Consider the following 12,697-nt stretch of genomic DNA (forward strand, 5'->3'; position numbering starts at 1 on the left):
GCCTCTCCTCTCGCCCCTCTACCTATGTCGATCCTTCTCGCCCCTCTTCTCCCCCACTCCCCCCTCCCCCCCCTCCCGCTCCAGTTCCTCAATCGACCCAGGGGGCAGGGCCATCCCCGGCTACTAGGAGATCTCTTGGCAGCGCCTTTGCCATGAGTCGCTTGGCGAGAGAGGGACATCCTTTCTTGCGACCCCCTCTACAGGTGCAGACGTTGGTACAACTGAAGATCATCGGCCTAAGGAAGTGCAAGAAGCTTAGGCATGGTAGTTTGCAGGCAAATGATAAGGACATTCAACAAGTATTTGATGCAGCCAGGAGACAGGTACACATAAATGGAGTACTCTCTAGTCGAAACTGCAAGTGTTTCTTGTTATCACAGGTGACAGGAGTAGGTGTTTATATCATAAGGTTGTGAGCGGGACGAGGGGTGCTGGATACAGGTGCTATGAAGTTTATGATATGGGATTCTGATTCAGATGTTTGCAGGACATGTAGGGCACTCTACTGTTAGGATGTGTATGCCAAATGCGGCATTGTACAGGTCATTCGTGGTTCTCAAGCCTTGCAAGGTGAAAGGTGCTATGATGTGTATGCCGAATCGGACATCAAGGCCAGCGAAGTCGAGATCTTTGTGTAATCGAGTGCAGCTTCATGGTCATTTACTATTCGGGCGTCATTTCAAGCTCGAAACGATGGTCGACCGCGGAAAACACTATTTAGAAGAATCCTTTTGGTGATCGGGTTGGAATTTGGATCATTAGCACAATGAAGTTCGGAAATCATGGTATGCGGAGCTCGCGACAGTCATGCCGAGCATCCTCTCGTAGGAAAGTGGGCCAACTTGAGAGGAATTTAAAACAAAGAAAAGACTATTTTGGTAGTCTGGTCACCATGCAGAAAACGGGCAAGAGAATATAGCAAGAAGGAGAGCCATCAGTAGGAAGGGGTGCCATCTGCCGGGCATGCCAAGAGGGTGGTGGGCCGTTATACAGGGCCATGTCGTGCCATGCATAGGGGGGTTGGCTGGAGCGCAAGGTAAGAGGTGGCAGGTTGGTGGACGTCAAGGAGGAACAGGGGGCCCGTTAGTTAGAGGAGCTCAAGAGGAGGGCGCCATCAGAGGTGAGGGCCGACAGCGGTGACGTGACACGGGGGGTTAACGAAAGGAAGGCTGCCAGGGGCCTGGCCATGGAGGAGGAAAAGGAGAGTACATGGTTGACAGGAGAGAGAGGCCAGAGGTAGGAGCTATCTACTGAGCAAGGTCTACAATTGAAGGAGAACAGGGAGGGCCGCCAGTCAAAGGTAGGGGCTGGTCTGTAGTAACCAACGGCTTAGGGAGGTCCCTGAGGTGGCGCTCTTTACAGAGGTAGTGGGTTGTTGCAGAAGGGACCGGCCATGTCAAGAGAGGATCGAAGGAGAAGTCGCAGGAGCAGGCCATGAGCAAGAAGGGCCGCCTGGAAGTGAAGAGGGGTGCTATATGCAGAGAACGGAGGCTGCCAGGGCTGCTAGAAGGTGGAGTTGAGTCATGAGAAGGTCTGGAGAAACTGAGGGCTTTATGGCCGGTAGGAGCAGTAAGTAGGTGGAGCGCCATCTGTGTTAAGGTCTGAGAGCTCCGTGAGGATAGGGAGGACCAGAGAAAGCAACGGGTTGGTGACGAGAAGGGAAGGATACACCTGCAACAAGGCGGGGTGGATGATACCGAGAGTATGGGGAAGAGTGTAGAGATAAGAGGGCTGCCAGCTAAGATATGCTTTTGAAGGAGAAGAAAGCCAAGGATTGCACCAGAGCGGTTGATGCCATCATTGTATCTAGAAGTTTTTTTGTGATGCATAGAGTTTTCTCGAGTAGTTTGCACTCAATCATCCTTTCTGTCTAATCTCGTGTAGTAAGTCCTTTCTCTCTAATGTCGTGTAGTAAGTCCATGGTAGCGTTGGCTCCGGACCACACGGGTGTGTGTGTGTGTGCAGAGAGAGAGGGAGAGAGTGATTGTGGTTGCAGATTGGGTGTGGGTTTTTGTGCGGTCGAGGTGTGTGAGGCCTCTTGATGTGAATGTGTTTACAGAATTTTGTGAGTGTATGCATCAATGTGTGGGATACGGGCGGTGGTTTGTTAATGGGTTTATTGTGCTGAAGTGCGCATGTGTGTGTGTATAGCCGGTGGTGTTCAAAGGTGAGTGCATGCAATTGCAGTCTAAAGATTGTGTATTGGTGTGTGTGATTCTGTGTGGTTAGGAGTGCGGGTTAATCCCTGGGCTATAGAGAGGCAAGCTTGGCCCTGTGCTGGGTTTGTTCCCCCTTCCCCCTAACGTCTCCATTTGCAGGAGTCCCTCGAGGTCTGACGAGCTTCGAAATTCGACACCGGGGACTTCTTTGACTACGACTTTACATGCTTTCTCGGTGATTCCTCTACAGATCATGAGGCAGCCTTCTTCAGGGTTCATATTCTCTTCCTTGGACTCAGCGATTGGATTCTCTTTTCCCCTTTGCGGCAAGGACCAAACTGAGTGGACTCTCGACTCAGTGTTGGAGTAGCTACAGACACAGTCCCTAGAGTTCTCTCACCACATGGGGGACCTAGGAGTTACAGACATGCTTCAGACTCTGTGGTCATTGGCCAAGTTTACTGTGACCCCTCTAGATGCAGCAGGATGTAGACACATTGTGGTTCACTTCTTTGCTGATACGCAGTGCTCGTCATGCTATGTACACATTTATGAGACCTCCTGGACAGAGGAGGTTACTTTACACACGGCTCGGTCTACCTGGGCTTGGGTCCGACACTCTTTGCAGTCACGCTTATCTAGAGGACGCTCGGATGCGGATAACTCCCCATCCAAGCCAGCTTCGAAGATAGCACGTGTATCTGCTACGGTAGCATCTGTTCTCTCTCACTCTCCATGAGGATCATCTCATGGAACGTGCAGGGATTAGGTGGGCCCCAGTTTCAGGGTCAGAGGGGTCGATTGCGTCAAGGGCTTTAACGTTGCCTTGTGGGAGGAGAGATTGATCTCCTTATGCTACAGGAGCATCATCTATGTGAGAGCTGCATTAGAAGATGTGGTTAGCTCTTGCGTGGAAGATATGATACTTTTTGGTCAGCTGCTTTTGGACCTGGAGGCATCCAGGGTGGGGTATGTATGACAATTGCGGAGTCTCTACAGCAGGCCATTGTGGGTAGAGGGATTATTGTGCCAGGCAGGGCATAGTGGATCACTATGCAGGTTCCATGGTTGCCTTGTGGGCTTCCTGAACATATATGCGCCCAATGTGGCGAGTGCACGAGCAGAGTTTTGGTCACAGATTGTTGAGTCTCTGCCGCAAGCAGAGCAATGGTGCATTGGGCTTGACTTTAACATATTGGAGGACCCTTCTGACAGGATTGGTGGTAGCCACGCTTATGTGCAGGGAGTTGAGCTGGCAGCTTGGGAGATGTTTTGTATGACTCTGAGGGTTTCGAATGTGTGGAAACACTCTAGTTTTGTGAGGCCCCCAGACAGCCTGGCCTTCTCTAGTTCGGACCGCAGAGTGGAAGTAGTGAATCTATCGCGGATAGATTGCTTCTACACTAGTGACTTTTTCGGTGACTTGGGTGGGATAGTTGGCATTCTGGCAGGGACTTCCTTCTTGGACCATGCACCAGTGATCCTCACAGTGATAGATAGGCAAAGGCGAGGGAGCACAATGCTACACATCCCTGAGAGGGTCTTGATGGACTTTGCACTCAGAGAGCGAGTGGAGGCTCTTTGGACAGAGAGCTTGGACATGCAGGATTGTCCCGCTGACAGAGTGGACTCAGGACTAGCTCAACTTAGTCGTTTCTTTCTCTAGGAGTCCTTGGCTCGCCTGACTGCAGTAAGAGAGGAGGAGCAACATCTCAGACGGGGCTTTGCTTCCTTGCATAGGATGCAGGAGCAGCATCCAGACAGTCCGTGGTTTGAAGAGCAGTTACATCAGCAGGCTCGCCAGGGAGCTTGTTAGCATAGAGGAGTGGCACCATGAGTTTGCTTTCCACCGACAGGCATCTCATTGGACGCAGGGGTGTGACAGAGTGACTGGTGCTTTCTTCGAGGTAGTGGGACCTCGGCATACGCATGCCAAGGTCAATCAGTTGAGGAGACCCTACGGGTCAGTTTCTTCTGAGCCAGAGGACATACATGCAATTGCTACTGACTTTTACCGTGAGTTACTATCTGTAGAGCCTCAGTCAGAGCGTCAGGATGTGTGCACGGAGCAGGTGTGGGCATATATGCCTTGCCTTGTGACTGAGGAGATGCGTCAAAGACTTGAGCTGCCACTTCAACTTGAGGAGTTGCACACGACTCTTAGTGCACTCCCCGTGGTAGCTGTCCATGTGAGGATGGCTTGACTCCCTGCTTTTTCTTGGAGTATTGGGACTTGCTTGGCCTAGATCTCTGTAGTGCTTTCCAGTCCATCTTGCACACATGAGAGATGCATGACAGCATGAGTGAGGGTCTGATCTACCTCATTCCCAAGGAGGGTGGCTCCTTGGATGAGATTTGACAATGGCGCTCCATCACCATCCTCAACTTAGCCTACAAAAGTCTTGCCAAGGCTCTGAGTTTGAGGATCTAGCCACTTCTAGAGAGCCTTATATATGGGACTCAGACTGGTTTTGTCAAGGAGCATAGTATCCTTGACAACACCTTTACTTTTTGGGAGGCTTCTACCCTAGCGAGGCTCTGTGGTGAGGATCTGGTGATTCTTCTTCTCGATTTTGAGAAGGCCTATGATAGAGTTGATTGGGACTTTCTAGAGGGCACTCTACGCTGGATGGGATTTTCAGATGCTTGGATCAGAGGGGTGTCAACTTTGTACAAACGAGGACACAATCAAGTACTTTTGTCAGGAGGTAGAGGCGATCATTTCATGCTTGCACGTTCGATCAGACTGGGCTACCCTCTCGTCCCCTTCCTCTTTCTGTTCTATACTGAGGCGATGAGCAGGTTTTGGGTGTCGCAGCAGGTTGGTTTGCGGGGCTTACCACTTCCTATTCGGGGAGATGAGCTTCTGGACGCTGAGTTTTCTGATGACTCAGCATTGTACTTGGATGGCCAGAAGGCCAACCTTTGTAGGTGTGAGCAAGATCTTGAGACCTTCTGTTGTGCATCTGGCGCACTGGTCAATTGGAGAAAGACATTGGCTTTCTTTGTTGGTAGTGCTCCTATGCTTGATTGGATGCCATGTGAGGGTTTTAGGTGGATTCCCCCAGGGACTGCAGTTCGGTACTTGGGTTGTCAGGTTGGTCTTGACTTGTCTCCCGAGCAGCAGATTGCTCCTCTCCTTTTGTCTATCAAGAGGAAGTTGTTACACTGGAGCTCAACACAACTTTCTTTGGCAGATAGAGTAGTAGTGGCCAACCAGATGTTGTTGGCGACTATGTGGTACATCACTTCTTGCTGGATCTTCTCGAGTTCTTGTATCAGCCAGGTAGAGAGGCTGATCAGGAACTTCCTTTGGTCAGGACGTGACACTCAGATAGCCTGGGCCAAAGTGGCTTGGCAGGTCATCACTCTTCCTTGTTCACAGGGAGGGCTTGGGATCATTGACCCAACACAGTAGAGCAGAGCCCTTCTTGGGAAGTTCATAGTCAGAGGACTTCTTCCAGGTGAGGAGCCCTAGAAGGAGTTCTTGCTACAGTGGCTTTGTGCTAGGGTGCCTCAGGCTGGAGGCCCCTGGCGACCTTCGACCAGATGGATCTTCACAGAGATGCGCAGAGTTGGTTTGAGCAAGAGACTGGAGGACCGCTTCACTGTGAGTTTTCTTCGATCTTGGGAGCATTTGCGACGAGGCCTGGAGCAGCGACAACCTACTTGCATGAGGAGCACCTACGACAGCCCCTTGTTTAGAACCCCATGGTTAGCACTCAGAGAGGCCACTTGGTTGGTAGTCGGCCTCATGTTTCCTGGGGTCCCATGGCAACGGGTCCAGCACGCTCTTTAGGTGACTCGTTGGAGTTTTCAGGCTTGTCAGAGGAGTTGCAGGATTTCCAGCTACTACAGGACATGAGAGGGGTGCAGAGCATGTGCCAGGACATCTCAGAGGCCGTTCCAGTTGAGTGCTCACACCTCTCAAGCCAGTAGCACCCAGTGGATGGGAGCCTTCACACGACTGGAGGTTCTCATCTCAGTTTGGGCCTGGTTAGAGACTGTTCCCTCCCTTTTTATCGAGTTACAAGGTGAGGAATGCTTACAACGAGTTGCAGTAGAGGCTCCGCAGGTGGTAGAGTGCTGTTTTCAGAGGATCCGAGTGGTGGGCATTTGTGGGAGGACTTGTGTCATCGATCCTGACCCAGCAGCTCTTGAGACTGGACACTGGAGACTGTGGGCTTGGGAGTGTTGTCCACTGGCACGCGTGGGATCCTGGAGAGTGGCTTTGGAGGGAACCTTTCTCTTCTGTAGACCACCCAAGTGTCCCTTTCTTTCAGTACACTGTTCGACTGAGATGTCACATACTGGCAGCACAGAGAGAGGCTCGCCCCGCTGCAGCACCTCATTGGCAGGAGGAGGGTCTCACACCTCAGTTCTTGGCAGCCTTTTGGGAGAGGTTGTGGAACTCCAGACAGCCGAGCCGAGTCACCTTGTTATAGTGGTTGGTCGCACACAGAGCTACAGCAGTTGGGAGCTGGCTAGTGCATAGTGGTGTCGGTCACATGTGCAGCTTGTGACCATCTTGTGGAGAGTCAACGTCACTATCTTTGGGACTTTCCTTTGGCACAACACGTGTGGCTTCGTGTTCTTCGACTCATGCCTGCTCTTTCCACGGCTCAACAGTACACTTGGGGAGCAGCTGCTTGGTCCACCCTCACGGGCCTGGCACCTCAGCTTGAGCTATCTTCCACCAGCAGGATGATAGTGATGCAGGGGGGGCGACCTACACTCCAGCCTGCCATAGAGCTTACTCCACAGGCATGGTGCATTGAGAGAGAGGAGTGTTGGGAGAATATCAATGGCCTGACACTCTGGTTCATCTGGCGGGCCTGTTGCTTCCGCATCTAATTTGAGGCTCGCCCTGTGCCACCAGCAGAGATTGTTTGTGATATTTGGCTAGAGGGATCCACACTCTCAGAGGACAGCTCAAGAGAATACAGGGTAGCTCTGACTGCTTGCGGGAGCTCAAAGAGGCTTTCCTTCGACTCTCGCGTCTTGGGCCTTTTTGCACCATGGTCGAGGGTGTACTCAGATGGCACTACCGTCCACCTGTGTGGATTTTCCCTCCTCCTATCTCTTGATTTAGCCTCTTTGTACATTTGATGTTTTTTCATTGGGAGAGTCTCCCCATCATGGTTGTTTAGCCCTCTCTCCCAGAGGTGGTTGTAGCCCTATGGGTAGTTTCATTAACTAATAGAAGGATCTTTTTCTAAAAAAAAAAAACAATGGATCTTGGTTTTTTTCTAATACTGCCCTTCTTCCTCTTCTCTTTTCTCACATTTTTCTTTTCCACATAGAATTTCTCTTCCTTTTCCCTTTTATCTCCACTAGTTGGCCGACGACGAAGGCCATCTCTCTCTCTCTCTCTCTCTCTCTCTCTCTCTCTCTCTCTCTCTCTCTCTCTCTCTCTCTCTCTCTCTCTCTCTCTCTCTCTCTTCTGTGTGGCCAGCAGAGAGTTGCAGGGTAAAGTACCGGAGCGAGGAGAAGTCGGCACATGATCAAGGACGGTTGTCAAATTCGTAAGAGAGCATCTCTTTAGATTCATTCTACACACTTTCATTACACTGAGATTCCATTATCCCCATGCAACGCATCTATTCAAGACATCACACAATATTAAAGAAGTCGGAGATCGTCCTCAAGACATTGCACAAACAGAGGATAATTCGCGCTAAGCCAGCATAACGCAAGCAACTCCATGCCATCCATACAAAGGCCACTAGAGAAGAAAAAAAACTAAATTAGTACTTCGCTTGGCCTGTGCAACAATTGTCCCTTCCTTCCCTGTGCGGAAGTTGTCATCTCACCCTGGCTTGCACATCCTCCCCGTCACTTGCATTGTGGTCACTTGCATAAAATCCCCCCCCCCCCCCCAACCCTACTTGGGAGTATATGTCTCATAAATTTAATGTATTTCTGGCCAGTTGTGGGGTAAAACACCAATGTACATTGCCATATACACCTTAGCAAAATGGTATTTCTGAAAGAAAAACAGGTCCCTTACGGAGATGGCACGATGTATGGTCAAGAGTCAAGCTTTACCACATACGTTTTGGCTTGAGGCTATTATGTGTGCTACTTTTGTACTTGACATGTATCGTACGAAAGCTTTGCAGTCTATGACTCCATATGAAGCATGGCATGATTAAAAGCCATCTATTGATTACATGTGAATTTTTTGTTATTTGCCTTATGCTTTGGTGTCCATCAAATGCATTTTTATTGCTTATACTACTAAAAGTAAAGATTAACGGTTACATCATCCACAAACAAAGTGTATCTTGGTTCCACATGATGTTGTGTTTGTGGAAGATTTTGTTAACCTTTGCTGTCATGTACTAAAGACAATAATATAAGCTCACAAGACAATGGCAGTTTGTTGCCTCTTTTCAGTGGTGGAAGTTCGAATGTAAATTCAAATGAGGCAAATATACAACCATAGGGGTTTCAAAAAAAGCTATGGATTATCCCATTATTGATGTGGATGTACATGATGTACTTGATGTGGAAAGGGATGAGAATGAGCAGGCTAGAGGTACACCAAATGGATGGTGCATACTTTGCGTGATAGTAAATTGGATGCACCCTTGTCTAGTCGTACTCGTTCATGTTATCTCCATGCATCTTATGCATCAAATTGTTATTCTTTAGCTGTTTCTAGCTTATGTGATGTTGTTGGAATTATTGTTGCAGGAAAACACACACAGCTTGGAGAAGACAAAGGAAGCTCAAGGCACACAACAGAGAGTGTAAATTACTTAGTGTGCAATGGAAAGATAAGATAGCTCTAGAGTGATGGGCGTATATACGATGCATGGGGGGAAAAACCCCCTAGTGAGAAAAAAATTCCCCGGCGGTCCTATGTGTGTTCACACACATCACTACCACATGTATATGGTAACAAATCCCCCCTGGGAGTGATGTGGTGAACAAGAGCTGGCACATAGAGTATAGGAAAGTGCCATGCCCTGAGGATATGATCAATCCACAAAGGGGAGTAAGCCCAAAGCTTTGCGGAAAGCTTCGAACTTCTCACAAGACAATGCCTTTGTGAAAAGATTTGCAAGGTTGTCCTGTGTTGGCACATAAGCCAAGCTGACCTCTCCTGCTGAGAGCCTCTCCCTGACATAGTGGTAATACACATCAATGTGCTTTATGCGAGCATGAAAAATTGGGTTCCTCATAATTGCCAATGCACTTTGATCGTCAGTGTAGATAGTGGTGGCAGTGTCCTATCCAACACCCAATCAGCCATCCGGCATCTGAGCCATACACACTCAACCGTAGTTGTGAAGACTTTTGCGTACTCAGTCTCACAACTAGAAGTGGCCATAATAAGTTTTTTCTTGCTCAACCATGATATGCATGAATTGCAGAGCATGAAACAAAAACCACTCGTGGACACTTGCGTGTCCACTCGTGGACACTTGTTTTGACACTTGCGTGTCAAAACAACTAGCCCAATCTGAATCCGAAAAAACATGTAAATATGGTGGCAATGATCCCCCCTTGGGATAAAACAAGCCAAGATATAAAGTGCTGCTCAAGTAACAAAAAATCCTCTTGATAGCCTACCAATACTTAGGCCTTGGGCTATGCATAAATCTGCTGACATGTGAGACTACAAACTGAATATCCAGCCTCGTGTGTCATACATAAATAAGGCCATCAATAGTACTTGTCTGACACAAGGCAATACCACCATCACACTGCTTAAACTGTATACGATGCAATAGCCCCAAACCTTTCATCTTGAAAGTAGCATTCAAATCAGCCTTAAGTTCATCAAAATGTCTCTCATTTGGTCCAGTGATCAGCACATCATCCACATAGAGATGAATGAGAAGTACATCACCCTCACGCTTTACATACAATGTGCTTTCTGTTACAAAATCCTCATTTGACCAAGTGAGTGTTAGCCTTCTCATACCAAGCACGAGGAGATTGCTTCAACCCATAAAAAGTTTTCTTAAATTTGCATATTTTATCTTCCTGCCCTTTAATGAATCAACCGCGAGGCTATGTTACATAAACTTTCTCAAATATGTCACCATTCAAGAAAGCAGTAACAATGTCTGACTGATGTACATCCCAACCAAAATGAGCTGCCAATTCACATAGAAAACGCACAGTACTCATACGACAAGTGGGAGCAAAAGTCTTTCATAATCTATGCCCTTTTGCTGTGCATAACCCTTTGCAACAAATCGAGCCATATAGCGATCAATCTCACCATCCGGCTTGCATTTCAACTTGTAAACCCACTTCGTACCAATGATCTTTTTGTCAGGAGGTAAATCACATAGAGTTTATGTGTCATTTTCTATAAGTGCATCATATTCAGATTTCATGGTAGCCATCCAATTTTCTAAATTATGTGCTTCAACAAAAGACAGAGGTTCCTCAACATCACAAGATAGACATAGCCAAAGCATAAAAATATGATGCATAAGATGCATGGAGAGAACTTGAACGAGTACAACTAGACAAAGGTGCATCCAATTTACTATCATGCAAAGTATGCACGAGCTATTTTGGCATACCTCTAGCCTGCTCATTCCCAGCCCTTTCCTCATCAAGTACATCATGTACATCTACATTAGTAATAGGCTGATCTGTAACATTTTTAGAAACCCCCATAGGCTTTACATTTTCCTCATTGGAATTTATATTTGAACTTCCACCATAAAAAAGAGGCAACAAAGTGTCACAAATGTCATGTGAGCTTGCATTACTGTCTCTAGTACATGACAGCAAGGGTTGAATAGAATCTTGCACAAACACAACATCTCGTGAGACCAAGGTATGCTTTGTTGCGGATGATACAACCTATAACCTTTGGTTTCAGCACTATAACCATCAAAAATACATTTGACAGCCTTATCGTCCCATTTTTTTGCATTGTATTTGTGGCACCAATGCATATGCCAAGCAGCCAAAAATATGCATGTGCTCAATAGAAGGCTTTCTATCATGCCATGCTTCATAAGGATCAAAGTTTTTGTAGGACACCTGTTAAGTACATAAGTGGCACACATGATGGCCTCAAGCCAAAACGAATGCGGAAAGCTTGACTTTTGACCATACATCGTGTCATTTTTTTCAATGACCTATTTTTCCTCTTAGCAACACCATTTTGTTGAGGCGTATATGACACTGTACATTGGTATTTTATCCCACGACCTCAGGGGGTGCACCTTTAAGAAACTATTCATATAACGTGCATTCAAAGGGTATTAAAAAAACCCCTTTACTTACATGATTAAGGTAACAAAATGACCCATTTTTCTTCAAAAACTTACAAGTATTTCTCCAAAATCAATTAAAAAATCACTTTTGTTAAAATTTTGGGCAATTAAAAAACCCATTCATTTAACCTCGCGTGGTAACTTACATGTCTAAGAGGTGAGACCCCGAGCGCATGACTAGCCAAAAATGCATTAACTTCATGAGACATATACTCCCCTCCTCGATCTGAATGGAGGGTTACCTTAGTACATTTTGAGACATTTTCAGCCATAGCCAAAAATTCCTTGAAGCACGTAAACACTTAGGACTTAACTTTAAGCGTATACACCCATGCATGCCTGGAGTAATCATCAATGAAAGTCATGAAGTAAAGGTAATTGCCCAAGGATGGAGTTTGCATGAGTCCATAAACATCACTATGCACAAGCTACAACCTGCATGTGGCCCTAACTGAACCATACTTTGTAAATTTTGAATGCTGCATCTTACCCAAAATAGAGTCTTCACAAACATGTTTGATCTGTGCTTCAAGAGGTGGCAAAGAAGCAACCATATTAGATTTTTGCAAATGTAGCAAAGTGGAAAAATTTAGATGCCCAAAACATGCATGCCAAAGTTTTGCATCTGAAACAGTCTTTGAATCCAAAACAACATTTGCAAAATTATGCCCACACTTGTCATACAAAGTGATCTTATACAGCCCATGACTTAAAACGCTAGATGAAAAAATTTCATAAGATCATGTATTGTATATCTGTCATCCACAAATTTGACTACAAGACAAAGTCTAGCAAGTGTATAGAGAAAAGATTCTTCTTGATCCCAACCTGGGGCATCCACTTGAAAATATGTAAAATAGTAGGTGCAAATAAAATAAGGAATTTATAATTAGGTACATTTACAAAAAAATGTACTTATGTAAAGGGTTCTTTAATTCAAAAAGTGAAAATTTTCATACATAAAGGATATTTGTTTTACAAAAATCCATACATAAGGGGTATATATAATACTTGAAAATATATTGGTAAGGGATTATTTAAATACCTCTTGTTTTCGCGTGCTATATACAATTTTTACATAGTGGACTCCTCGAGGATCCCAGGTACATACAATGCATCAACAAGTGTCATTAGGACTCTAGTTGGGCCCTTTTGATTAAGGGGAGGTTAAAAATTGGCGAATGATGAGGGGGTTGGGATATCACCTAGTACCTAGGTGTGTCCTCCCATTCCCTTGTTTCTTCTAGGTCAAAACCACTATTTGTTGAAAGAAACCATGTCTCT

At 46.5% G+C, this 12,697-nt stretch overlaps 1 protein-coding gene across 1 annotated transcript; it reads right to left on the bottom strand.

The window, feature by feature from the left end:
* Positions 1–1,039: 1,039 nt before the first annotated feature.
* LOC147435830 (uncharacterized) lies at positions 1,040–1,873 on the bottom strand. Its single transcript, XM_086488053.1, has one exon. The coding sequence runs from the start codon at positions 1,827–1,829 to the stop codon at positions 1,248–1,250; it is 582 nt and encodes a 193-aa protein (XP_086344179.1). The 5' UTR covers positions 1,830–1,873; the 3' UTR covers positions 1,040–1,247.
* Between the last annotated feature and the right edge of the window lie 10,824 nt (positions 1,874–12,697).

Source organism: Adiantum capillus-veneris, chromosome 18 (genome assembly GCF_014529385.1).
Source record: "Adiantum capillus-veneris isolate H3 chromosome 18, ASM1452938v2, whole genome shotgun sequence".
In the NCBI taxonomy this organism is placed as follows: domain Eukaryota; kingdom Viridiplantae; phylum Streptophyta; class Polypodiopsida; order Polypodiales; family Pteridaceae; genus Adiantum; species Adiantum capillus-veneris.

Bases quoted from the DNA above. Each gene is read 5' to 3' on its own strand.
- LOC147435830 (XM_086488053.1), bottom strand. From the start codon at position 1,829: ATGCATCACAAAAAAACTTCTAGATACAATGATGGCATCAACCGCTCT.